The 27,178-nt window shown below is 45.0% G+C and overlaps 2 protein-coding genes across 3 annotated transcripts; one reads left to right on the plus strand and one right to left on the minus strand.

Moving 5' to 3' along the window:
* The first annotated feature begins 16 nt into the window (after positions 1-16).
* LOC147099890 (retinol dehydrogenase 12) lies at positions 17-20,151 on the plus strand. Of its 2 annotated transcripts, XM_085968371.1 has the most exons (7): positions 17-199; positions 7,479-7,619; positions 8,148-8,339; positions 9,027-9,188; positions 14,680-14,796; positions 16,800-17,007; positions 17,993-20,151. In XM_085968371.1, exons 1-7 carry the CDS (start codon positions 130-132, stop codon positions 18,123-18,125), a joined length of 1,023 nt encoding a protein of 340 aa, XP_085824497.1. In that variant the 5' UTR covers positions 17-129; the 3' UTR covers positions 18,126-20,151. The 2 variants fall into 2 exon arrangements, with proteins under 2 accessions (XP_085824497.1, XP_085824498.1); XM_085968372.1 differs by lacking the exon at positions 9,027-9,188.
* A 3,962-nt stretch (positions 20,152-24,113) lies between these two features.
* ankrd34c (ankyrin repeat domain 34C) lies at positions 24,114-26,206 on the minus strand. The gene has a single exon (XM_085968369.1). The coding sequence runs from the start codon at positions 26,148-26,150 to the stop codon at positions 24,537-24,539; it is 1,614 nt and encodes a 537-aa protein (XP_085824495.1). The 5' UTR covers positions 26,151-26,206; the 3' UTR covers positions 24,114-24,536.
* Positions 26,207-27,178: the final 972 nt, after the last annotated feature.

Here is a 27,178-nt window from a genome sequence, read left to right on the forward strand (position 1 = left end):
AAAACCCGGGACCCGGCCCCTAGCAACAACCCCTCAGACACCGGCCCCAGCAACCCCGGGCCCCCGGAACACCCTCCGGGACCCCGGCCATAGCAACCGTCCCCAGCAACCCCGGGACACCGGCCCGTTATGGAGTCCTGGGAAGCGAGAGAGATTTGGCGGAAGCATTCGCTGGGGATTTGCTCCCTGGCGGCAGTCGGTAAGGGCGCGACTCACGGAGGGAGACTCGGGGTGGGGAAGAGAGAGCGAACATCAGAAATAGGAGCCGGAGAACCCCGGGGCTCCGGTGTGATTGAGTCCGAGATTCCGGAGTGAATTGTAACTAACCCAGGTTAGAGCGAAGAACAGACACAGCCAGTAACATTCTGCCTTAATTTGATAAATTTCCTTTGGTTTTATTTATGATTCAGATTTTAGAGTTTCTTTAAATAGGGGAGACTTGTTAATTTGATTTCTATTGGTGAAACCTTGTCACTCAAAGTAGCAGAACCCCAGTTTAAACTCATTGAGGTTTGTGTATATAACTATGGGCAGGTTGGATATCTCTAAAACAAATGGCATAGCATGTTACTTGACATCTTTTTTGAAAATGTATGTGTATGTGGAACCAGTCGAGCTGGTTTCTGAGCTCTTGCCCGTCGCCTTTATAAATGACTTTCGATAAAAGCCTCAGCAGCATCGGTGCTGGTGATTTTGTTTGTTGCACAATTCCTGTTTACTTTATAAATTGCACAAAAAAAAAATACAGACAGCGAGTGCCTGGAATGTATCGGGATTTTTGCAACGTGCATTTGACCCACAGTAAAGTTCAGCAGTTGTTTACCTGAATTTGTCTAACTGCAATCCTATAGTACACTGCCATTTATTTAAGTAAAACAATTCTAGGGCTTTTTACATCGAATCTAGAGCACTGGTTTATTCCAGTGTTTATATTCCACACAAGCCTCCTCCCACCCTGCCCTCGATTCCCTTCCCTTCTCCCTCATGAATACATTAGTATTGAGACTGGAACTGCACACAGTAGTCCTGTACAGTACACTGTGGTCATAAGAACATAAGAAATAGGAGCAGGAGTAGGCAATTTGGCCCCTCGAGCCTGCTCCACCATTCAATAATGGTGGGAAATATGGAGATGGCAAAAACACTGAATGAATATTTTGTATCAGTCTTTACAGTAGAGGACACTAAGAATATCCCAACACTGGACAAACAGGGGGCTAAGGGGGGGAGGAGCTAAACACGATCAAAATCACTAAGGAAGTGGTACTCGGTAAAATAATGGGACTCAAGGCGGATAAATCACCTGGACCTGATGGCTTACATCCTAGGGTCTTGAGGGAAGTGGCGGGAGGGATTGTGGATGCATTAGCAATAATTTTCCAAAACTCCCTGGACTCAGCAAAGGTCCAGGCAGACTGGAAAACTGCTAATGTAACACCCTTATTTAAAAAGGGCAGTAGACAGAAGGCTGGAAACTATAGCCTAACATCTGTGGTAGGTAACATTTTGGAGTCCATTATTAAGGAGACAGTAACAGGACATTTGGATAATCATAATTTAATAGGACAAAGTCAGCATGGTTTTATGAAGGGGAAGTCATGTTTGACAAATTTGCTGGAGTTCTTTGAGGAAGTAACATATAGGGTGGATAAAGGGGAACCAGGGGCCACAGTCTAAAAATAGCGGGCAAATCATTTAAAACAGAGATGAGGAAGAATTTCTTCACTCAAAGAGTGGTGAGCCTGTGGAATTCCCTGCCACAGAGGGCTGTGAAGGCTAATTCAATAAATATTTTCAAGAGAGAATTGGATATATTTCTGAAGGCTAAGGGGATTAAGGGTTACGGAGAAAAGGTGGGGACGGGGTACTGAACTGGTAAGATCAGCCATGATCTCATTGAATGGCGGAGCAGGCTCGAAGGGCCGAATGGCCTACTCCTGTTCCTATCTCTATGTATCTATGAACCAGTGGACGTAGTGTATTTAGATTTCCAAAAGGCATTTGACAAGGTGCCACACAAAAGATTATTGCTTAAGATAAAAAATCACAGGATTGGGGGTAATATTCTGGCATGGATAGAGGATTGGCTATCTAACAGAAGGCAGAGAGTTGGGATAAATGGTTCATTCTCAGACTGGCAATCAGTAACTAGTGGTGTTCCGCAGGGGTCAGTGCTGGGTCCCCAACTCTTTACAATCTATATTAACGATTTGGAGGAGGGGACCGAGTGTAACATATCAAAGTTTGCAGATGATACTAAGATGGGAGGGAAAGTAGTGAGTGAGGAGGACATAAAAAACCTGCAAGGGGACATAGACAGGCTAAGTAAGTGGGCAGAGATTTGGCAGATGGAATATAATACTGGAAAGTGTGAGGTTATGCACTTTGGCAGGAAAAATCGTAGAGCAAGTTATTATCTTAATGGCAAGAAACTGGAAAGTACTGAAGTACAAAGGGATCTGGGGGTCCTGGTGCACGAAACTCAAAAGGTTAGTATGCAGGTGCAGCAAGTGATTAGGAAGGCCAATGGAATGTTGGCTTTCATTGCTAGGGGGATAGAATATAAAAATAGGGAGGTATTGCTTCAGTTGTACAAGGTATTGGTGAGACCGCACCTGGAATACTGCATACAGTTTTGGTGTCCATACTTAAGAAGAGACATACTTGCTCTCGAGTCAGTACAAAGAAGGTTCACTCGGTTAATCCCGGGGATGAGGGGATGGACATATGAGGAGAGGTTGAGTAGATTGGGACTCTTCTCATTGGAGTTCAGAAGAATGAGAGGCGATCTTATTGAAACATATAAGATTGTGAAGGGGTTGGATTGGGTGGATGCGGGGAGGATGTTCCCGATGATGAGTGAAACTAGAACTAGGGGGCATAGTCTTAGAATAAGGGGCTGCTCTTTCAAAACTGAGATGAGGAAGAACTACTTCACTCAGAGGGTGGTAGGTCCATGGAATATGCTGCCCCAAAAAGCCGTAGAAGCTACATCATTACATAAATTTAAAACAGAAATAGACAGTTTCCTAGAAGTAAAGGGAATTAAGGGTTATGGGGAGCGGGCAGGAATTTGGACATGAGTCTAGGTTTGGATCGGACATGGCCCTGTGGGTAGCAGAGCGGGCCCAGGGGCCGTGTAGCCTGATCCTGCTCCTATTTCGTGTGTCTAATTCTGTTAGATTCTGGAGATGGTTCTGTGATAGTAGATTGGCGGTTATGATCAGATCAGCCATGATCTTATTGAATGGCGGAGCAGGCTCGAGGGGCCAATTGGCCTACTCCTGCTCCTATTTCTTATGTTCTTATGTTGCAGAAGAGTTCCAAACTACTACCACCCTTTGTGTGTAGAAGTGTTTCCTAATTTCACTCCTGAAAGGTCTGGCTCTTAATTTTTAGACTGTGCCCCTCATCCTAGAATCCCCAACCAGCAGAAATAGTTTATTTCTATCTACCCTATCTGTTCCCCTTAATATCTTGAAAACTTCGATCAGATCACCCCTTAACCTTCTAAATTCCAGGGAATGCAACCCTAATTTGTGTAATCGCTCCTTGTATGTGTAATCGCTCCTCGTAATTTAACGCTTGGAGTCCGGGTATCATTCTTCTTTTTAAAAACCTCCTTCAAATCCATATCTTTGACAAGCTTTTAATCTCCCTGCCTAATATCTCCTCCTGTGGCTCGGAGCCCATTTTGCTTTTGATTACGCCCCGTGAAGCCTCTTGGGACATTTTTCTAAGTTAAAGGCGCTATATAAATACAAGTTGTTGTGGAGTCTGGCGGCAGGCCATGAAACCCGTGAAAAGATGAACCTGGTTCCTCTCGGAACCAGGTAGTTTGGATCGTTTCTATCGGAGTGCAGCTGACTGCTCGTTCACCACCAGCTGCACCCTTGTTCTGTAATGGCACCTTGCAGCTCGTGACTTGCGGCCTAGAATCTTTTTTCCAAACCTTAACCCAAGGAAGGATACTTGAAGAAATGAGATCGCTTTTGCATGACTTTGGAAACATTGACTGATACAATGTGAAATTGTAGCCCTATTAATGCTGCTGGTAACTCTCTGATACAGTTACAGACAATGCCAATGAATCGACTGCTTTTCCTTTGACCTAATTTAAGCCGCTGTGTAATAGCGTTAGTTTTCCTTTTGCAGCCTTCACTTTACTGGAGGAATCGGCTCAAAGTTTTATTTTTAAAAAAGAGCCTCCGTGTATAATCAGATAGCGGTAACGGCCTCCGTGTATATAAGAAAGAAAGACTTGCATTTCTATAGCGCCTTTCATAACCACCGGACATCCCAAAGCGCTTTACAGCCAGTGAAGCACTTTTGGAGTGTAGTCACTGTTGTAATGTAGGAAACACGGCAGCCAATTTGTGCACAGCAAGCTCCCACAAACAGCAATGTGATAATGACCAGATAATCCGTTTTAGTGATGTTGATTGAGGGATAAATATTGGCCCGAGGACACCAGGGAGAACTCCCCCGCTCTTCTTCGAACTAGTGCCATGGGATCTTTTATGCCCACCTGAGAGGACAGGCGGGGCCTCGGTCTAACGTCTCATCTGAAAGACGGCACCTCCGACAGTGCAGCACTCCTTCAGTACTGCACTGGAGTGACGGCCTAGATTTTTGTGCTCAAGACCCTGGAGTGGGACTTGAACCCACAACCTTCTGACTCAGGCGAGTGTGTTACCCACTGAGCCACAGCTGACAGCTATAATCAGATAGCGGTAATGGCCTCAGTGTATAATCAGATAGTGGTAAAGGCCTCAGTGTATAATCAGATAGTGGTAAAGGCCTCAGTGTATAATCAGATAGTGGTAAAGGCCTCAGTGTATAATCAGATAGTGGTAAAGGCCTCAGTGTATAATCAGATAGCAGTAATGGCCTTGTATCGCAGTAGTCTAGTGGTTGAGGTGAATAGCATAGATGCAGTTAAGGGGAAGCTGGATAAACACATGAGGGAGAAAGGAATAGAGGGATATGTTGATAGGAAGAGGGGTGGGAGGAGGCTCGTGTGGAGCACAAACACCGGCACGGAGCAGAGGGGCCGAATGGCCTGTTTCTGTGCTGTAGACTCGATGTAACTTGATGTAAATTCCTGTAGGTCAGACGGAGGACAAGCTAAGCCTGACCCCTCATGTGCACCACAGTCAGGTTGACTAAGATGTGGGCGCATGTCAACTGGAAAATGATTTGTGAAGAGAAGAATGTTTAGTTTTAATATAATGAGCATTTTGTTAAATATTTTGTTCACTCTAATGGAGTAGCATTGAGCCTTGACCTTTTGACCAATTGTTCTAGAGTTCATTGGCTTGTGTGACCATGTGTGTATTGTTTGATTAATTGCTGGCCAGTCAAAGTAATGTACTTTTTCATGGCCAAATAAAAATAGGCAAGATAAAACTGCTAAGGACAAAGGTTCTGGGGACCTTGTGGTGCCAGAGTATTAGCTAATCCTTCAAGGATAGCAGTTTCAGTGCTGCCGTATATTGTAAATCATGCCGTACCCACTCTGGGAGGAGCAGCAAGTGACCTGCGAATAGGCCAACTGCTGCTGCTTTGCAATCCACTGGGAGGTGTGCAGGAGGAACCTTAGGGATGACGCTCCTGAAGCTTGGGAGGATCTGTCTGGAGGATCTGGGCCACAGATTCCTCTATAGCTGCAATCTATGTTTCTCTAAGGTGGTAAATGTGTATCTTGCAACATTCCACTCTCTTCCTTCTGCCAAAATCCGTGTGTTTGTCTGTCACTGAACACTTCATTTGCTGCATACGCTCAGCCAAATACCATCGCTTTTTAAAAATGTATTCATTCACTGTATGTGGGCATCGCTGGCGAGGCCTTAAACCTATTTTTTTTAAATGTATTTGTTCCTGGGATGTGGGCATCGCTGGCAAGGCCAGCATTTATTGCCCATCCCTAGTTGCCCTTGAGAAGGTGGTGGTGAGCCGCTGCCTTGAGCCGCTGCAGTCCGTGTGGTGAAGGTACTCCCACAGTGCTGTTGGGAGGGAGTTCCAGGATTTTGACCCAGCGACGATGAAGGATTGGCGATATATTTCCAAGCCGGGATGGTGCGTGAGTTGGAGGGGCACTTGGAGGTGGTGGTGTTCCCGTGCGCCTGCTGCCCTTGTCCTTCTAGGTGGAAGAGGTCGCAGGTTTGGGAGGTGCTATAGAAGAAGTTTGTTGAGTGAAATTTGAATAAATAGGTTGGGATTCACACTCTGTACGGTTCAATCTGCATTCCTGTTCAGACCCCCATGTTCAAATTTTTCTCTGCGCCCAATATTGGATTCAAGAAAAACAAATGTGATAATGATCTGCTTTGAAAGTTCTTTAGTTTACTTGATAACCGTGATGGTATTGGTGAACCTTCCTGTAGTCTTCAGGTTGTCAACTACCTGCTGCATACAACAACAACTTGCATTTATATAGCGCATTTAACAAAGTAAACCATTCCAAGGTGCTTCACAGGAGCGACTATCAGACATAATACAGGCAAATCTAGCTGACAACTCGCCCATCCTGAACCCTCCCTAAACCTCTTCAATTCTGTTCTTTAAAAATCTTCTCAAAACCCATCTCCCTTCCTAGCTTGGTGTCCATTTCTGTTATGCCTATCTGTGAAGCACTTGGGACTTTTCTTTAGTAGACTAAAGCTCACCTGTAATTGCAAGTTGATTGAATATAAGCTTATGACCCATGAAGCAAGTAACTATACCAAGTGCAACGCTGGCTACGGGCTTCAGGGCTGATTTTAACCCTGACCACCTGGCGTGCAATTAAAATGGTGGTCAGGCGTTCCTGATGCATTTGCGCCTGCCGCCATTTTAACTGCCGGGTGTTCGGTATCCTTGGGACCGCTCGCCACAGGCAGGCGGGGGCCTAGATAATATTTAAAAGTCGGGATACGATGACATCATTTGTACCCCAATGCAGGTGACGCTCAGAGCCTGGACCCCCAGTGTAACCAGGAGGGAGGCAGAACCGTGGCCAGAAGAGGCCCAAATAAGTTCAAGTTTTTGATCATTTTAAGGTTTCCTTGTGGGCAGGAGTGCTCCTCTGGGCTCCCACAAGGAAACCATGGGCCTCCCCTGCCTCTGGCTTCCCTTCTCCACCCCGACTGCTATCCCCTTTTCTCAGCCCTGCTCTTGGCTGCTACCTCCTGCTGATGCTTCAAGGGATTGAATGCCACTGCACAGGGTGGGCAGGACTTTGAGATTTAATGAGAATTCCAGCTCAGTCTGCAGCAGTATTCGGTCTCTTGGAACAGCAACAGGAGGTGGGGGGCGGGAAAGAGGAGCTGCTGATTTTCATTTGGAAACGCAGACACTGTCCCAAAAGCTTTGACTGCCATATTTTGCAATATGTAGGCACCGTGCGGAGTAGAATGGATGGGTGTTCTCAGCTCTGTTCATTAACTGATTCAGTACGCAAGTAAGATTAGTAATGACTTTTGTTAATGATCCTGCAGGAATTGGACTTGTTGTTCTGCGGAGATGGTTTTCTGGTGGGGTTTGCAGGAGTAAAGTGCGGCTGGATGGAAAAACAGTGATTGTCACCGGCTCTAATGTTGGGATCGGAAAGGAGACTGCCAAGGACCTTGCTCAGAGAGGTAATCCTGCTTTGTTTGGTGTGTAGCTACCTGCCTTGCAAGACTCTTGTTTTAATAATGTTGGACTGCCTGGGAGTGAAAGTGTTTCTGGTTTATGGCGAACCAGTTCTAATTTAGCAGTGATTAGGCCTGCATGCCTTGTTACTGCATTGTTCCTGTAGGAAACGAGAAAGAAAGAACTTGCATTTCTATAGCGCTTTTCATGAACTCGGGACATCCCAAAGTGCTTTACAGCCAATGAAGTACTTTTTGAAGTGTAGTCACTGTTGCAATGTCGGAAGTACATGTTGGAAAGTATGTTAGGTGATCTCTGGTTCTCAATGGTTCTGGGGTCACTTACCTTGTATTCAATACTTGAAGGGGAAAAATTTGCAGGGCTCTGGGGAAAGAGCAGGGGAGTGGGACTAATTGAATAGTTCTACCAAAGAGCTGGCACCGGCACGATGGACCGAATGGCCTCCTGTGCTGTATCATTCTAAGTTGTGTTTTAATAATAAGAATCCTAACAGCCTCACTTTGTGATTGCAGGGGCTCGTGTGATACTAGCTTGCCGGGATTTGGAAAAAGCCAACAAGGTGGCAGATGAGATCAGGAAAGAGAGTGGGAATGGAAATGTCCTGGTGCAGAAACTGGACTTGGCCTCGCTGCAGTCTGTGCACTCATTTGCTAACAGGATCCAGGAAACGGAAACTCGCCTAGACATTCTCCTCAATAATGCAGGCAAGTGTTGGTTTAAGGGGCAGTCAGACTCCCAGGGCTGTCTCCAAGGTACTTGTTTTCAATTTTGAGACCCTATTTTCATTGGATTTTCCCCTCCCTATGAGCTTGTTTACCAATTAGGAGTAAGTGAAAGAAGAAAAATAATTTAATTTATATCGAGCCTTTTCCATCCTCAGGGCATTCAAAGTGCTTCACAGCCAATGAATTACTTTTGAAGCTCAGTCTTTGGCTGCCATTACATAACAACAATTTGTGCACAGCAAGATCCCGCACACAGCAATGAGAAAAATGGCCAGATAACCTGTTTTAGTGATGCTGGTTGAGGGATAAATATTGGCCAGGACACTGTGGGAAAACTCCCATGCTGTTCAAAATGGTGCCATGGGATCTTTTATGTCCACCTGAGAGGGTAGGTGAGGGCCTAAGTTTAGCTTCTCATCCGACCAGTGCAACATTCGCTCTGTGAGGATTTTTGTACTTTTATCAGGAACCTGTAGTCCATGCTTTCTTTAGAATCTAATACTGATATTTAATTTTTTCTTTCCTCCTGGTCTTATTTAAAATAATCCCGCACACACTGGAAGGTGCAATCTGAGACTGCTGTGCATATCGCTTCTCGTTTCGTGTACTCTGGCTATTGCTCTACGTGCCTTGTTCTCACGTGATTTTTTACATTGCTATCTCCAGGCATCATGAGATGCCCCAAGTGGAAGACTGAGGATGGTTTTGAGATGCAGTTTGGGGTTAATCATCTGGGTCATTTTCTGCTGACCAACCTCCTGTTGGACCTGCTGAAGAAGTCCACACCCAGTCGGATTGTTACCGTGTCCAGTTTAGCGCACATTCGTGGTAAGTTTATTGCCCGCTCCCAGCGACAGTGAGTAGCTGAGCCCTAGGAATGTTTTAGCTATCCCCCGTCCATGTTTAGTTAGCTGATCTCGGTGACAGAGGAGGAGATGTTTGAATTGGGGGAGGGGTGAGGTAGTGGGAAGCAAGAACTCAGCTAGGCTCTTGATCAGTATCTAACAACCCTGATTGAAAGCAGTGGACTGGATCTGGCTCAGCTGTGATGCCCTCTTTGGTTGAATAGCCTGCTAACAATTCTTGTCAAAGCTCCTGCTATGAAAAATGGCCACTTTGGATGCATTCGAAGGAATTATACCCCAGCAAAAAGTCAGTGGCTTCCGGAGAGATGGGAAGGAGAGAAAACTGGAAATGCATGAAGGAGAATAGCAGGGACAGAGCCCCTCGCAAATGTACACCACAGAATACAATAAGCGAGCTAGATTTGCACTTTGTAGAGTTGAGACTTGCTGAGAACTTGGAGTGATCTACAAGCTGGTGATGTGCGCTATCTGACGCCCCTATTCAAGAAAGGAGGGAGGCAAAAAGCAGGAAACTATAGGCCGGTTAGCCTAACATCTGTCATTGGGAAAATGCTGGAATCCATTATTAACGAAGTAGTAGCAGGACATTTAGAAAATCATAACACAATCAAGCAGAGTCAACATGGTTTTATGAAAGGGAAATCGTGTTTGACAAATTTACTAGAGTTCTTTGAGGATGTAACGAGCAGGGTGGATAAAGGGGAACCAGTAGATGTAGCGTATTTGGATTTCCAGAAGGCATTCGATAAGGTGCCACATAAAAGGTTACTGCACAAGATAAGAGTCGGGATAAATGGGTCATTTTCCGGTTGGCAAACTAACTAGTGGGATGCCACAGGGATCAGTGCTGGGGCCTCAACTATTTACAATCTATATTAATGACTTGGATGAAGGGACCGTGTGTACTGTAGCCAAATTTGCAGATGATACAAAGATAGGTGGGAAAGCAAGTTGTGAGGAGGACACAGAGTCTGCAAAGGGATATAGATAGGTTGTGAGTGGGCAAAAATTTGGCAGATGGAGTATAATGTGGGAAAATGTGAGGTTATCCACTTTGGCAGGAAAAATAAAAAAGCAAATTATTATTTAAATGGAGAGAGACTACATAATGCTGAGGTACAGAGGGATCTGGGGGTCCATGTACATGAAACACGACAAATGGAATGTTGGCCTTTATTGCAAGGGGGATGGAGTATAAAAGTAGGGAAGTCTTGCTACAACTGTACAGGGTGCTGGTGAGACCACACCTGGAGTACTGCGTGCAGTTTTGGTCTCCTTTTATATAAGGAGGGATATACCTGCATTGGAGGGTGTTCAGAGAAGGTTCACTAGGTTAATTCCTGAGATAAAGGGGTTGTCTTATGAAGAAAGGTTGAGCAGGTTGGGCCTATACTCATTGGAGTTTAGAAGAATGAGAGGTGATCAGGGTAGATGCAGGGAGGATATTTCCCCTCATGGGGAATCTAGAACTAGGAGGCACAGTTTCAAGATAAGGGGTCGTCCATTTAAAACGGAGATGAGGAGGGATTTCTTCTGTCAGCGGGTCGTGAATCTTTGGAATTCTCTTCCCCAGAGAGCTGTGGAGGCGGAGTCATTGAATATATTCAAGGCTGCGATAGACAGATATTTGAGCTACAGGGGAGTCGAGGGTTATGGGGAGCGGGTGGGAAAGTGGAGTTGAGGCCAAGATCAGATCAGCCATGATCTTATTGAATGGCGGGGCAGGCTCGAGGGGCCGAATGGCCTACTCCTGCTCTTATTTCTTATGTAAAGACACAAGCTAAAAAGACGATGGAAATCAGTGTTGTGAAACTTGGGGCAAAGCTACTGCTAAAATTTAGCTTTCAAAAACTCGAAAGAAACTTCCTGGGCATGCCTGGATGTTGCTCCATGTGAAGGTTTTATATTCTTCATGGTTACTGGAGAAATTAATGGGACTAAAAGCCGAAAGATCCCTGGACCTGATAAAACCCTATGATGTAGGCCAAGAGGTGGCTGCATTGGTTGTGATCATCCAGAATTCCCTAGATTCTAGAATGGTCCCTATGGATTGAAAGGTGGCAAATGTAACTCCGCCATTCAAAAAGGGAGGAAGAGAGAAAACAGGGAACTACAGGCCAGTTAGCCTAACAATAGGGAAAATAGTAAGGAAAATACTAGCATCTATCATTAGGGACATGGTAACAGGACACTTAGAAAATTATAATATGATTAGGCAGAGTCAACACGGTTTTATGAAAGGGAAATCGAGTTTGACAAATCTGTTAAGAGTTTGTTGAGGTTGTAACTAACAGGGTATCGAAGGGGGAACCAGTGGATGTAGTATGTTTGGATTTTCAAAAGGCATTCAATAAGGTGCCACACAAGAGGTTTCTACACAAGATAAGGTCTCATGGGATTGGGGTAATATATTAGTATGGATTGGTTATCGGACTAAACGGAGAGTATTGATAAACGGGTCTTTTTTGGGTTAGCAGGCTGTAACCAGAGGGGTGCCGCAAGGATTAGTGCTTGGGCCTCAGTTATTTACAATCTATATCAATGACTTAGATGAAGGGACCAAGTGTAATGTATCCAAATTTGCTGATGATACAAAGCTAGGTGGGAAAGTAAGCTGTGAGGAGGACACAAAGAGCCTGCAAAGAGATATAGACAGGGCAAGAACATGGCAGATGGAGTATAATGTGGGGAAATGTGTGGTTATTCACGCTAGTAGGAAGAATAAAAAAAGTAGAATATTTTTTTTAATGTGAGGGACTAGTAAATGTTGGTATTCAGATGGACCTGGGTGTCCTTGTACACGAATCACAGAAAGTTAACATGTAGGTACAGCAAGCAATTCGGAAAGCAAATGGTATGTTAGCCTTTATTGCAAGGGGTTTGGGGTATAAGAGTAAGGAAATCTTGCTGCAATTCTGTAGGGCTTTGGTGAGACCACACCTGGAGTACTGTCTTTTGGTCTCCTTACCCAAGGAAGGATATATTTGCCTTAGAGGCGGTGCAACGAAGATTCACCAGACTGATTCCTGGGATGAGAGAGTATCAGGAGAGATTGAGTAGAAGGGCCTATATTCTCTGGAGTTTAGAGAATAAGAGGTGATCTCCTTGAAACATATAAAATTCTTAGAGGGCTTGACTGGGTTGATGCTGAGAGGTTGTTTCCCCTGGCTGGGGAGTCTAGAACCAGGGGTCACAGTCTCAGGATAAGGGGTCGGCCATTTAGGACTGAGATGAGGAGAAATTTCTTCACTCAGAGGGTGGTGAATCTTTGGAATTCTCTACCCCAGAGGGCTGCGGAGGCTCAGTCGTTGAGTATATTCAAGGCCGAGATCGAGAGATTTTTGGACACTAAGGGAATCGAGGGATATGGGGATAGCGCAGGAAAGTGGAGTTGAGGTCGAAGATCAGCCATGATCTCATTGAATGGAGGAGCAGGCTCGAGGGGCCAAATGGCCGACCCCTGCTCCTAATTCTTATGTTCTTTCATTAATGGGCCCAGTTCCTCTTTAGAACTTTTTCTTCATCTGCTTATTTAAAACAAAAATTTTTGCCAGTACCCTTGATACCAGCTGCAAGTTTTCTTTCCACCATACTCTCTGCTCTCATTATTTTAGCTTCCAGTAATGAAAAATCTGCGATCTCTTGTGTCCTTGAGATTAAACGACATCTTTAACTGAAGCCAGGAAATAAACTCTCCCGCCTTCTATCCTATCACTGACCTTCCCTTTTGTTCTTTCATCCCCTCCCCCCCCCCCCTTTCCCAGCCCCTCCACTTGCTTAAAAATCCGTTCCATTTCCTGCTTTTTTCCAGTTCTGACGAAAGGTCATCGACCCGAAACGTTAACTCTGTTTCTCTCTTCACAGATGCTGCCTGACCTGCTGAGTATCTCCAGCATTTTCTGTTTTTATTTATAATAAACTCCAAAGCCTACTTTAGTGTTTAATTAAAAGCCTCCAACTCCTGTACTGGCAAGGGAGGAAGGACTAACTGTTGGGGCACGATCCTAGATGTTAAGGATATTCCAGAGTAGAGTAGAATATGTGGTCTCCTAATCAGGGAATGAGAGATTTTAAGAATCTCCTTCCACCAAAAATCTGGTGAGGCTTGAAGGACTTCCTCCAGTACAATATCTAGGAGGACTGCGGAACCGATTCAAGTAGTCTAATTGTTGCTGTAAGCCCAGGGATATATTTTGGTTTTTTTATAAATAGATCAGTGAGAGCAAAGGCAGGGAATAAGTACAAGCAAAAACCAAGTCCAGAAATTCCTGGCACAGCTGGAGGTGCGGTGTGACGGGACAGGACTTCTGCCCCCCAGTCTGGCCTCGCCCTAATCCCTGAGATTGGATTATTACATCAAGGGACAGGCCCCTGTGCTATTTACAGTGCTCCCTGGATACCTTATCTTTTTTAGTGATGTTGGTTGAGGAATAAATATTGGTCAGGACACCGGGGAGATCTCCCCTGCTATTCTTCGAAATAATGCCCTGGGATCTTTTATGTCCACCTGAGAGAGCAGACAGGGCCTCTGTTTAATTTCTCATCTGAAAGACTGCATCTCCGACAGTGCAGCACTCCCTCAGTACAGCACTGGGAGTGTCTGCCTAGATTTTGTGCTCAAGTCTCTGGATCGGGACTTGAACTCGCAACCTTCTGACTCACAGGCGAGAGTGCTGCCCACTGAGCCCCGGCTGACACCTAATATAAGTGACGTGTCTGCAGACGGTCTGGAGCTTCCTACAAGAGGAACAAGGTCTTCAACCAAGAGAGGACCACGACATAGACATATTCAGTCCCCATTTTAAAGTCATATATTCTGCCCTTATTTTTATATTTCTGCTAAAAATTGTCTGCAATTTATAGTATCAAAACTGTCCCTGAAAAGTTCATTGTTTCGTGGGGCTTGTCCCTAAAATACTTTTGAACCACTGTCTAGGTGAACTCACTGGTTTTCTGTTTCCGTCTATCCTACTTGTCCTGGTAATATCCCGTTAACTTTCTCTGTTTGACCCTCTCCCCTGGCCATTGCTGTGCGGTCAGTTGAATTGAGCTGAAGTTGGCTCTGATCGGTTGCAGTAGGTCTACCCGAACGGTAGATGACGTTTGAGATACCTACAGCTAGAGAAACGGCTGTTCATTTTGTGCATCCAATGACCTTCCTGCCTTTGTGTTTCTTGTTTTACAAATCGTCATTTTAGCAAATGTAAATTTGTCTCTTTTTAAAAAAAAGTCTGTTCTCATTCGCTGTACTTAATGAACCAAAGGAACTGTGATTTGATACAGATGTGATCTACACAATCTGGAGAAAGATTAGAGAGAATTGAGCCTGCACCGTCTGAAATGCCCAAAGACAACAGTCACTTCTAGTTCAGCCGCTTTTATAATTTGGTTCCATCAATCACAGAAGAGAATATATGGGTTACCAGCTGTTCTAATTCTTTTCTCAAACGTAGGTAAAATTCATTTCGATGACATTAATTTGGACACCGGCTATGATCCTGCTGTTTGTTATGACCAGAGCAAGCTGGCAAATATACTGTTCACCAGGGAGCTGGCAAAGAAATTAAAAGGTGAGTGCTGCAGAATGATACCAGAACGGCGAGGTTATACCCATCAGGAAAGATTGAACAGACTGGGGCTCTTTTCTCTAGAAAAGACTGAGGGGTGACCTGATGGAGGTCTTTAAGATTATGAAAGGGTTCGATAGGGTAGACGCAGAGAAGATGTTTCCACTTGTGGGGGAGACCAGAACTAGGGGCCATCAATATAAGATAGTCACTAATAAATCCAATATGGAATTCCGGAGAAACTTCTTTACCCAGAGAGTGGTGAGAATGTGGAACTCGCTACCACAGGGAGTGGTTGAGGTGAATAGCTCCTCTCGGGTTAGATGAAGGGGGGGTGGGGGAGGAGGCTCATGTTGAGCATAAACACCGGCATGGACCTGTTGGGCCAAATGGCCTATTTCTGTGCTGGAAGTACTTTGTAATGCTATGCACTGTCTTCAGAAAGACGACTTAATTTTTTGTGAATCTTTGTTATGAAGTGAGGGAGCAGGGTACGGTGCTCGGGGGGTTAAATTATTGGCCTTTGGTATCCTTATTAACTTTAAGGATTTTAGTTTTTTTCCCCCTTTGATGATCTCTGTGCTTATGAAGTTGAAGGATGTCTACTGGGGTGTGGAATGTTGTTTCAATATTGAGTGCTCCCAGGTCAGCAAGTAGCATGGGTTTAGAGGCTGAGCCCTGACTATATTGTTTAACCTACGGCCATACTAGTCTGAAAACGCCCGATCTCGTCTGATCTTGGAAGCTAAGCAGAGTCAGGCCTAGTTAGTAGAATAGTACAGCACAGAAGGAGGCCATTCGGCCCATCAAGTCTGTGCCGGCTCTTTCAAAGGGCAATGCAGTTAGTCCCACTCCCCCGCTCTTTCCCCATATCCCTGCAATTTTTTTCTCCTTCAAGTATTTATCAAATTTCCTTTTTGAAGGCTACCAGTGAATCTGTATCCACCGCCCTATCATGCAGTGCATTCCAAACCCTAAACACTCGTTACGTAAAAAGGATTTTCCTCATGTCTCCTCTGGTTCTTTTGCCAATCACCTTCAATGTGTTCTCTCTGGTTCTCGACCCTTCAGCCACTGGAATATGTTCCTCTTTATTCACTCTATCTAAATCCTTCATGATTATAAACACCTCTTTGCCAGAACCTGAATGCCATGGAGTCCCCTAAATCCTACCCTTTCTGATAATCTAAAGGTGATCAGCCAAGCTTACCTCCTCTTCCTTCCTGCGCTGTTCATTCTTGGAGTACCAGGTGCAGTAGGCTTTAAAAAAAAAAAACCAGACTGATACCCAGAATGGCAGGAATGACGTATGAGGAGAGATTGGGTCGATTGGCCTTATACTCGCTGGAGTTTAGAAGAATGAGAGGGGATCTCATTGAAAATTATAAAATTCTAACCGGACTAGACAGACTAGATGCAGGAAGAATGTTCCCGATGGTCGGGGAGTCCAGAACCAGGGGTCACAGTCTAAGGATAAGGGGTGAGCCATTTAGGACTGAGATGAGGAGGAATTTCTTCACCCAGAGAGTGGTGAATCTGTGGAATTCTCTACCCCAGAAGGCAGTAGAGGCCAATTCATTAAATATATTCAAGAAGGAGTTGGATGTATTTCTTAAGGCTAAAGGGATATGGGGAGAAAGCAGGAACAGGGTACTGAGTTTGGATGATCAGCCATGATCGCCTTGAATGGCGGAGCAGGCTCGAGGGGCCGAATGGCCTAATCCTGCTCCTATCTTCTATGTTTCTTATCACATCTCTCCGATATGTCCCAAAGCACTAACCACAACCGCTGAAGAGTGCGGCAAACATTTCCACTCCCTGCACTGGTAATCATTGTTCCCAATTGATGCCAAATTATGGCAAGATTTACAGGTCCATTTATTCTGGGATCGAATCAAGCCCAAGCCCAAGTTCCAGGGAGCTAATCCTCAGCGAACTTTAAAAAAAAAAAAATATTTGTATCCCACATTTAAGTGTGTCTGTATTTGTGTTTCTTTTAATTTAAGGCACAGGAGTAACTGCCAATTCTCTCCACCCTGGAGTAGTAATGACTGAGTTGCCACGTCACTTTTTGCCTACTGTACCTTTATGGCTGAAGATCCTCGCTGCACCATTTGTCGTGCTCATCGCCAAGAATCCTTGGCAGGGAGCTCAGACGAGCATCTATTGTGCAGTTGCTGAGGAGCTGGACAATGTCAGTGGCCTGTACTTCAGGTGAGGTTGAATTCTTGACTTGGAATTGTGTTGGCCTGCTTCTCGAGACATTTGAAGAAATGCAGATCTATCTTTCTTTCAATTTGCTGCTGTATTGGAGTATAGCAGCGCATCACATTGCCCCATTGTAAGACATTGTTTTAAGGAACATGGATGTGCAAGTAGGTCTTCCAATTGTACAATAATTAGTGTTACAGTACAATGAACGATGTACATAAATATATCCACATGGCTATGTAGTGATGATGCACTATACACACATATCCATAGTGTGCATCTGACACTCTTTACTATTGACACTTGTAGGAACAGCATGAGACTCTGGCTCATAATCCTGGCTAATTCTCCCCTACATAGCCCAGGGCCTTTGAGAGCAGCTATGCCACCATTACTGCTACCTGCCTCAGACCCGCTAACTCGGCACAGTCTGGGAATCAAATGTAATATTTTTTTGGTCTCTTCAGATCAGTTTGTACCAACCATGGCGTTGGGAATTTGGATAATTTACTACTTCTCTAATGCAAAGTTCTCCTGCAAGAAATACTGAATGCATTTATGCTGTCTTGGTGGGTTGGGGTGAATGGGATGAAAGGAAACGGCAATGGAAAACTTGCGTCCTGACCCCTCCTGGTAGAATAAAGAGTAGATGTTGGTAGAAAGGGGCTGTGGGCGGGCGATCCCATGTTCCCCATCAGTTGGCAAATCTGTATAACCAGGAATGGCAAAGCCTAAAGACAAAAGGTTTAAAAAATGAAACGGAAATATATTGGGGTAGGTTTGGACTTTGTACGAGAGTGAATCGGCAGCCCGTTCTGCATCTCTCCCTGTTTTATTTCCATTGAAGTCAGCGGCTGCTGATTCGCTCTCACCCCTTTTACACTATCGCACAAAGTCACCGTCTACCCCATTGTAACCTGTCTCCCTGTGGACCGTGTACAGGTAAAGCCACACAGTAAACTAATTCCAACTCGTTCATGTTTGACAGGGACTGTGCTGTTGGAGAGGTCGCCGCTCAAGCAAGAGATGATGAAGATGCCAAGAGACTGTGGGAGCTCAGTGCACAGATGGTGGGACTTGATGAATCCGAAAGACAACTGCTTCATACTCCAGAATCCTGAGATGTTAATTCACTAGTGGGATCTTTTTGCTATAATTCTTGCCTGTAGCTTCTCGTGTGTAGTGATGTTTCTGAGATACTTTTTAATATTACCAGTTCTGAAAGTGAGCCTACTGTCGGGCCTTGGGTTGTTCTGGGCTGGGATTTGTGTAGAGATTTTCAAGTTTGGGCAGAGCCAATGAAATTTATGACTGTCTCCCCAAACACTAAAGTTCATTTGAATTTCATGGGGTCCCCTGACTACTACTGACTCCAAACATGTAGCTTGTGGGGCAGGGGGTACAAAGCTCGCTCTATCAATGGCAGGGCCACTGGATTCTGTTTCAGATGGGAAAGGTCAGTGGAACTGCAGCACGCAATCTCCAACGCTGGTTAAAATCTCGAGTAATATGGAATTTGACTTCTTTGGTGACTGATGCAGTGACCGGGTTATAGGCCTGCAAGACTGTGGCTGTATGGGATTTATAACATCTGTCTCCAATGAAACATCTTGCATTGCCTACCACTTTGTCAACTTTTCTTATTATAAATTCCTGTGTCCATATTTATAATGGGAACTAGCTATGTAAACATGTCACGGTGCAATTACACCCTTTCCACCCCAAAGTGCTATTGCTGTAGTACCACCACTGGCAGGAGGATGTAATTACAGTGTACAAGTTAAATAAGAATGGACGTAGAACAATGATCGTGTATGACTTTAAAATGGGACTGAAATACATCTGCGCCCCCTCATCTAATTATTCCACACCCTCTAGCCCCACCTCATGGTGTCAGCCTTGGCTCAGTGGGTAGCACTCTTGCCTTTGATGGGTTCAAACCCCATTCCAAAGACTTGAGCACTTAATCTAGGTGACACTGCAGTGCTGTACAGTGCCTCGACCAATGCTAACAAACAGACACCAACAGATTAACAGGTCATTCGTTTTATTGCTGTTTATGGGACCTTGCATTGTGCAAATTGGCTGCTGTGTCTGTTTGTGTAACAGTGACTGCACTTCAAAAGGAGAGGAATTATCCCGGTGTTGCAGCTGACATTTATCCCTCAACCGAAATCTCTTAAAAACAGATTATCTGGCCATTTATCTCATTGTTGTTCGTGGGGCCTTGCTGTGCGCAAATTGGCTGCCACGTTTCCCTGCATTATAACAGTGACTCCATTTCACAATAGCTGTGAAACATATTGGGACATCCTGAGGTAGTGAAAGGCGCTATCGAAATGCAAATCTTTCTTGCTTTTATCTGAAGACTGCACTTGTTCTGTACTCCCTGTGTGTAATTTCACAGAAGATTGACCAGTATTTTTTTTGGGGGGTGGTGGGGGTAAGAGTCACCGTTCTCAACTGAAAAATAGTTTGTAGAATAATAGCCTCCTGCCAGGCTGCTGATTCAGGAGAAAGAGTGGCCTTGGAGTTTACAGACATGAATCACCTTGTGGCGTATTGCCGAGCCATCTCCTAAGCCCCAACCCCAATGGCATGGGCTAGTTGGAAAGATAGCATGTAGGCAATTGTATCCTACCCATCTCCATAGCCTGGTGCTGTTCCGCAGCTCTGGCCTGCGGTAACTCCCCACTTTGCAGGATGCTCATCTTTATTGGAGAGCGGGCAGCAGCGTCCGTTCACTCATGACAGCTTTCCCCGCCTGGGAACTTTGCTAACACACAGGGAGCGGGTAGCCGTGCGAAGCGGGCACCGCGGGGGTGGTGCTGGGCGAAGGGTTCTTGCAGGATTCGGCTCATGTGTCTGGGTGTTGGATTGGCGATTGACACCACTTTCCAGGTGACTCTGAATCTGATTCACAGCAGCAGGAGGATGGGATTTAACCTGCAGCCCAAGACACTTTTTTTGCTCTGGCATCTTTCAGAACTTGCATTTGCATTAAAAAAGCTATTTTTTAAATAGATTTTGCAAAATAAGTCTTGTATCAGAACTTTGAATTCTATCTGTAAACGTAGTCTCTAGTATTGCTAATGTAACGCTCGGATCTTCAAATCTCCAAACACAAATAAAAAATATATTTAAAAATGTGTTTAATCATCACTTGTGAACGGCGGTCTGTTCCTGTCGGTTGCCGGTGTCAGTCTGCAGAGTTGGAGTTTTATCTGGAGATGGTGCTTCCTCTTCTCTGCAATCTATATTAATAACTCCGGGGTAGGCGAATCATCCTGTGCACTCTAATAAATTCATCAACAGCGGCTGGTTTGTTCACCGGGCGTGTTTTGGCTGAAAAGGGCTGCCTGTACCGTTTAAGTACACTGGCTGGTTTGCATTAAGACACGCACTTGGCGAAGGGGCCGGGGTCCCGCCCCATCCTGGGCCGAGGGACCCCCCTCGCCTCTGGGCAAGTTGTAGCTTCAATTTCTTGTTTTGTCTCTGTGTCTCTTTCTCTCTCTGTCTCTGCCTGTGTGTGTCTCTCTCTCTCTGCCTCTCAGGTTGGGGCAATACTACTCCATCTCCCTTAAATCAGGCCTCTGTCTGTACTTTAGATCTAACCGGCATTTAACCCCTTCACTCTGTTCCTTAATCTGTAATTTGTCGTGAGCGATCGTTAACAAACTGCTTGCTCGGCACAGCGGCCTATTTGGCCTAGCTCAGCACAACCCTGCCCAGTGTTCATAAAAATATTAATGGCTTCTTGTAAGTTTTCTAATTCTCTTCAGGGAAACTGTTCATCTATTGTAGGCAGAATGGCGGTTCCTTCTGTTGCAACAGAAACTCTGACCACAGATGTATGTCACAGTGTGTCCCTATTAATGATCTATCTGACCCACAGATCATTTTAAATTATTCTTCCTAACCCCCTTGAATTCCCCATCTCTTTTGTTTCATCTCTTCTTCCCACCCCAGGCAGTAACTCTTCCTGAGGACGGTTATGGTTCCTGCCCATTGATAATTTCCGACCTCTCACTCAGGTAACCATTCTTCATGTGAGGTTGTACAGTGAGTCTCGGCGGGCCATTTATTCACCAGAGCACAGTGGGGGGAGTTTTGCTCTTCAACGTTTTTGAAAGATTATCTGTTCCACTTTAATGCAACGTTATATGCCACAAATAATGTACCACTCATTTATTTTATGAAAATACTCTTGTACACAAGATACTGTAACAATCTGCTTACATTCTGTAAAGAAACGCTGGCTATTTCAAGTGATAATTTACATCTAGAACAGGCTGCGAACCTTTTCAGGGAAGCTCCAAATGATGTCCAGCATTTTGTTAACACAGGTCAACATTTGCAGATTCCATCCTGGGAAAGTTGCTTATTTACAGACATTAAATGTACAATATTAAGAAAATACAGATGTCGTGTTATTTACACATTGACAAAACACTAGGAGGAGCACAAAGGACAGAGTTAGACCTAGAAGCAAAATGGCTTCCACAAATTGTAATTTTAATCCGCTAGTTTAACAAACTTTGTCCAACCCTCATTCAATGAAAGCTTGGGGTTTGCGGGAGTCTCGCCTCCGACAAAACTTTAAGGCGCTTTAAACAGAGAAACACACGCATCTTAATGCACTTGTCTGCAAACTGCTAATTACAATTATTATTCACATATTCTAAATGATTCACACTTTTTGCCACAGAAATGCACAAAGAAATATTTACTTGAACGATATATTTTCTCAAGTATACAGAGCTTAAATAATTTAAATTTACTCACACAAAGAATACTCAAAGACCAATGCTAATACAACACTAGTTTATATTATGATTATAGTCCACTAGTGTAAATTATAGGATATTTACTTGAACTTTCAATTTTAATTTGTTTTAAACTTTAATGAGTTTGAGATGGTGCAATTTTAGTGGAGTCGAAGGCTTGGTGGAATGAGGCAAAATACTGACTTCCTTTAAGTCCGCTGCCCTTTAATTTGATGAACTGCCCACTTCGGGTAATGCAGGTGAGTCTTTGCATTATTAAATGTCAACGCAGTAGGATTTGCTGTATTATGTTTCAGAGCCCGTGTGAGTGAGGGAGGTTAGAGTTCAGGAGAAGTGGAGACGAGATGTCTGTGACCAAGTTAGTGCTGAAAGATTGATTGACATATATAAAAAATATTGACCATTTTTGACACTGGTCTGATTTTTATCGCCAAACTTATTGAATCTTGGTTTCTAATGATTGCTATCCACATTGTGATGTATAGGTCCAAACGACAATAGTTGCTGCTCACTGCTCCTTAGCCTATATCTGTCTTTCGGATGAGACGTTAGACCAAGGCCCCGTCTGCCCTCTCAGGTGGATGTAAAAGATCCCATGGCACAATTTTGAAGAAGAGCAGGGGAGCTCTCCCCGGTGTCCTGGCCAATATTTATCCCTCAACCAACATCACAAGAACAGATTACCTGTATCTGGTCATCGCTGTTTGTGGGAGCTTGCTGTGTGCAAATTGGCTGCCGTGTTTCCTACATTACAACAGTGACTACACTTCAAAAGTACTTCATTGGTTGTAAAGCGCTTTGGGACGTCCTGAGTTCGTTAATGGTGCGATATAACTAAGTTCTTTCTCTTTATATGAAATTAATGATTAAACCTGACATAAGAGTTCAGAGATAACAACAGAAAACGCTGGAAAAACTCAGGCGGCCAGGCAGCATCCGTGGAGAGAGAGAAACAGTTAACGTTTCAGGTCTGGGACCCTTCGTCAGAACTGATGAAACGTTAACTCTGTTTCTCTCTCCACGGATGCTGCCCTGGCCTGCTGAGTTTTTCCAGCATTTTCTGTTGTTATTTCAGATTTCCAGCATCCGCAGTATTTTGCTATTATGAGTTCAGAGCACTGGTTACCCGATTCAAAATGATGCTAACTCTTCCCAGCATTCTTAAAACTGCCACACATGTGTTACAGAGTGAGTTTCATCTATCCTAAGGAGCATGGGTAATAACTACCGCCATCAAGTAGGGAGATGGTCAAAGAATACCCTCAGATAGCCAGTTAGCGAACACCGTGCGGGATTGGATAGCAGCTAATAGTCCTTGTGGAAATAGATGGATTATGGAACTTAAACTATGATCAACTGTGCCTTTCTGATAGTGGGCATGTTTGGTATATATACATATATACTTTGCACCTTCTGTATACAGCTCTATAACCATACTCTGTATCAACCATGCAAGAGACCCAGGCAGAGAACCTATTCTCTGTCATTTCCATCCCTTTGAATCCAGCATAACTTCTATAAATTGAAGGCAGGATTTGATCTGAACCCCTCACTTCAGAATAATATCTAAAACTGACCTAGAGGTAAGGAGGAAATCACACTTGGTATTTGAAGTCCACAACAGAGGCAGTTAGATTATTTTTAAAAATTTACATTATATTTAAAGTTATATCGCAATTAAGGAAATATTTATTACAATGAAGACTGACCCACAGGGAACTGCTTGCCTTCAAATAATGAATGCCTGTTGTACATGTCCATCAGCAATGAAATGTATAATTAGCTGATGTCTAAGGGCGGGCTAGGAGGGTTTGACATCATTCAGATACTAAAACCATAGAAACACTGTGGCTGTGGCAGGAGTGACCACACATTCGGGCTGATTACAACTGGTCGGGTTGGCTGAAACGGGCTTAAAATGGGGTCGGTGGACTTACTGCTCTGTTAAAGCCCACGCCCCCACTGCTGCCATTTTGAAGGGGTCCTTCCCTTGGCCAGTGGGAGCCGGCTGAAATCCCTCGGGCTCGAAACCAGTGAGCTGCATCGGGAACTCGGTCTGGCGCCCGCAGCTCGCTGGTTCCATTTAATTGCGACCTGGGTCTAAAAAAGGTCCCGTCCTCTTCACACCTGGACCGCGCGGGCGGGAGACCGGCGCCCCCTACGCCGACAGAGGGGAATGTCGGGCGGTAGACCGGCGCCCCCTGCAGTCGACGGAGGGGAATGTCGGGCGGGAGGCCGGCGCCCCCTGCAGTCGACGGAGGGGAATGTCGGGCGGGAGACCGGCGCCCCCTGCAGTCGACGGAGGGGAATGTTGGGCGGGAGGCCGGCGCCCCCTGCAGTCGACGGAGGGGAATGTCGGGCGGGAGACCGGCGCCCCCTGCAGTCGACGGAGGGGAATGTCGGGTGGGAGACCGGCGCCCCCTGCAGTCGACGGAGGGGAATGTCGGGCGGGAGGCCGGCGCCCCCTGCAGTCGATGGAGGGGAATGTCGGGTGCAGTCTGGAAACAGGCGGGTAATCCGCTATCGCATGTTTCCCGCCACCGCCATAGTTTAATTTCACCAAATACAATCAAGGTATCTAACCCAGCCAGCCCAGCTCAATGTATTTCATCAGGTCACATTACTAGCCACTTTAAAAGAAAACACTAATCTGGTTTATTATATTAGTTTGTAAAGTGTAAATTGAATTAGTCTTATATTCCCACTGATATATAAAGTGAAGATGAGACCACAATGTCAAATGCACTAAGTGTTCAGCTCCTCAAAGTCAGACAGCTGCTTCATTTGCTCCACCTGCATAGAATGTCTTCTCACCAGCTTCTTTTTGGCTTTCATGTCGTTTCGCTTTGGTGAAGATGGTGCCATGGGAACCATAGACTTCAGACACATGGTCAGAGGGGACGAAGGCTTGCTGTTGCACCCTATGTCAGGGATGGGTGGATTGGGATTTACATTCAATGGCGGCAGATGTCCCGGCCTTGTGTGAGAGATGTGATCTAGAAGAAGCGTTCCAGAACCTCTTCTTTCAAGTAGGCCAGGGGGCCTGCGTCGTACGGAACCGGGGGATGTGCTGGAGATACTGTCTAGTGACTCACGGGAGCTGTTTAACAATGTTAGGGGAGACGTGTTGTGTTTCTTTCTTTCAAAAGTGATTTTCCCTGGATCGAATGGACTGGAGACTGAGTCCGAATAAAGCTGGGAGTCTGAATCATAGTGGTCATTGCCCAGTCTTCTGCGGTGGACAGTGTCTCGCAAGCTCACTGGACCCATTGAAGCAAAGCTGCTGACGCTATCTTGCTCAGAAGGCAAAGTGCTTCTTCGAGCTAAAGGTTGGTGCTGAGGTTGGCTTTTCTCATATGATTGTTTGCGGGAAACTGGTGCAGATGTGGAGGGAGTCCTAGAAGTTGAGTCGCCTACAAATGGGAAGGTAGATGGATCCTTACTTTCTATACTGTTGGTTCTGGACAAAGTGGTGCGTTTGGGCAGAGTCAACCCGTTGATCCCCTGGAGGACCTCATCATCTGGGCTAACTCTTTTGCACTCCTCCTGGTAGGCAGAAGCAGCTAAGACAGACGGTGCAATCAAACCCCAGGGCTCTGACTGGAGCCGCTTCAGTTGTGGCAAGCGCGTCCCAATTCTTTTAGGATTCACTTTTCTGGTTGGAGAGCCAGGATCGTTGTGGGGTTTGCCAGTGTAACTTCCGGTCTGATGCGACATTACTTGGAAATTAAAGGTTTTTTCATCTTCCTGTTCGCCAGTAGGCGATGGAGTCAGTGATGTTTTGAGTTCGATATCAGATGGGGACATGCAGAGAGAAGGAGTATGTCTTTCCTCTAGTTCTGGTGAAGGTGGGACATTTAGATACTGTTTGGTTGTTTTTGTACCGGAAGGAGATTTATCAGTAGTTATTATTATGACCTCCTTCCCTTTTGCTTTGCAGGCATTCAGTAGACATTTTAGGACCTCTTTGTCATCTGTGTTGATGGCATAAACCAAGGCCGAGGCACCGGAATGATCCTCCAAGCTTGGATCTGCTCCATTGGTGAGCAACAGGGACACAGCTTCTTCCCCAGCTCTCTCAATGCAGGCATGCATTAACGCTGTTTTACCAGCCTTGTCTTGAATGTTTGGGTCTGCCTGATTTTCCAGCAGGTACTTCACCATCTTGGCTTTGCTCACACTTTGCTGGTCGACGTGCCTGGTCATACAAGCCACCATAAGAGGCGTCTCTCCTCTTTCATTACTTTCATTAATGTACGCTCCACCTTCTAACAAAAGTCTGGTTAATCTCAACCTCCCCAACCAGACTGCCTTTAGAAGGGAGTTCCCATCAGTCCGTAGTTCAATGGCATCATCCATAGTGAATTGTTTTACTGTAGCTCCTCTGGAAGCCTGATAGACTTGAAAATCTGAGTTAAATGATAAAGGCAAAAATCAATAATATATCTGGAGCTAAGTAATAATTCCCTCAACGCACATGAACTGTATTTTAGTATCTCTCTGTCTGCCTAGAGTTACAAATTGTACAGTTTATATGTGCTCAGCATACAGTTTTATTGCTACTTTCACACGGATGGCGGACACTCCAGCGCAGTGCTGAGGGAGTGCTGCACTGTCAGAGGTGCCGTCTTTTGGATGAGACGTTAAACTGAGGATCCGTCTGCTCTCTCAGGTGGACGTAAAAGATCCCACGGTACTATTTCAAAAAGGAGCAGGGGAGTTCCCCCTGAGTTCACCCCGGTGTCCTGGGGCCAATATTTATCACTCAATGAACATCAGTAAAAACAGATGATCTGGTCATTTATCACATTGCTGTTTGTGGGAGCTTGCTGTGCGCAAATTGTCTGCCACGTTTCCTACATTGCAACAGTGACTACGCTTCAAAAAAAATGTACTTCATTGGCTGTAAAGTACTTTGGGACATCCTGAGGTCATGAAAGGCGCTATAGAAATGCAAGTTCTTTCTTTCCGATGAGCACCAACTGCTGCTTTGGCTTGGGAGGTAGGAACTAAAGTGAGATATGGAACTACCAGTTTGAGTTTGCGTTGGGTGTTGTTTAACTCCAGCCTAGTATAATTCTGTGTTTTAGAAATTGGACCGCCTGGGAACTGTAGAAACTTATTTTTCAGTCTTTTTAATGTCAGACGGTAGATGCTCCCCCTCCCCCACACTGTCCTAATATTAAACGTTGATTGCCTGAAGACTGGAGTCTTCCACATCTGTCCATACAGGCAATGGAGCCTCTTGTAATTAAATTCAGTGTGAGGCTTAGCCGACATTATGACAACATTAACAACAGCTTGTGCCTTTAACACAGGAAAATATTACACAGAGGTGTAATCAGACATATATGGACACTGGGAGGGGTGACTAAAAGCTTAGTCAA

The sequence above is a fragment of the Somniosus microcephalus genome, chromosome 27 (assembly GCF_052327205.1).
Source record: "Somniosus microcephalus isolate GS21.2 chromosome 27, FLI_Smic_1.0, whole genome shotgun sequence".
NCBI lineage: Eukaryota > Metazoa > Chordata > Chondrichthyes > Squaliformes > Somniosidae > Somniosus > Somniosus microcephalus.

What these genes read in the sequence shown, in the direction of transcription:
- LOC147099890 (XM_085968371.1), top strand. Translation starts at nt 130, where the DNA reads ATGGAGTCCTGGGAAGCGAGAGAGATTTGGCGGAAGCATTCGCTGGGG. An exon ending in CAAGGACCTTGCTCAGAGAG is followed by an intron (nt 7,620 to 8,147) that starts GTAATCCTGCTT and finishes TTGTGATTGCAG; the next exon opens with GGGCTCGTGTGATACTAGCT. An exon ending in GCTGGCAAAGAAATTAAAAG is followed by an intron (nt 14,797 to 16,799) that starts GTGAGTGCTGCA and finishes TTTTAATTTAAG; the next exon opens with GCACAGGAGTAACTGCCAAT.
- ankrd34c (XM_085968369.1), bottom strand. Translation starts at nt 26,150, where the DNA reads ATGGATGATGCCATTGAACTACGGACTGATGGGAACTCCCTTCTAAAG.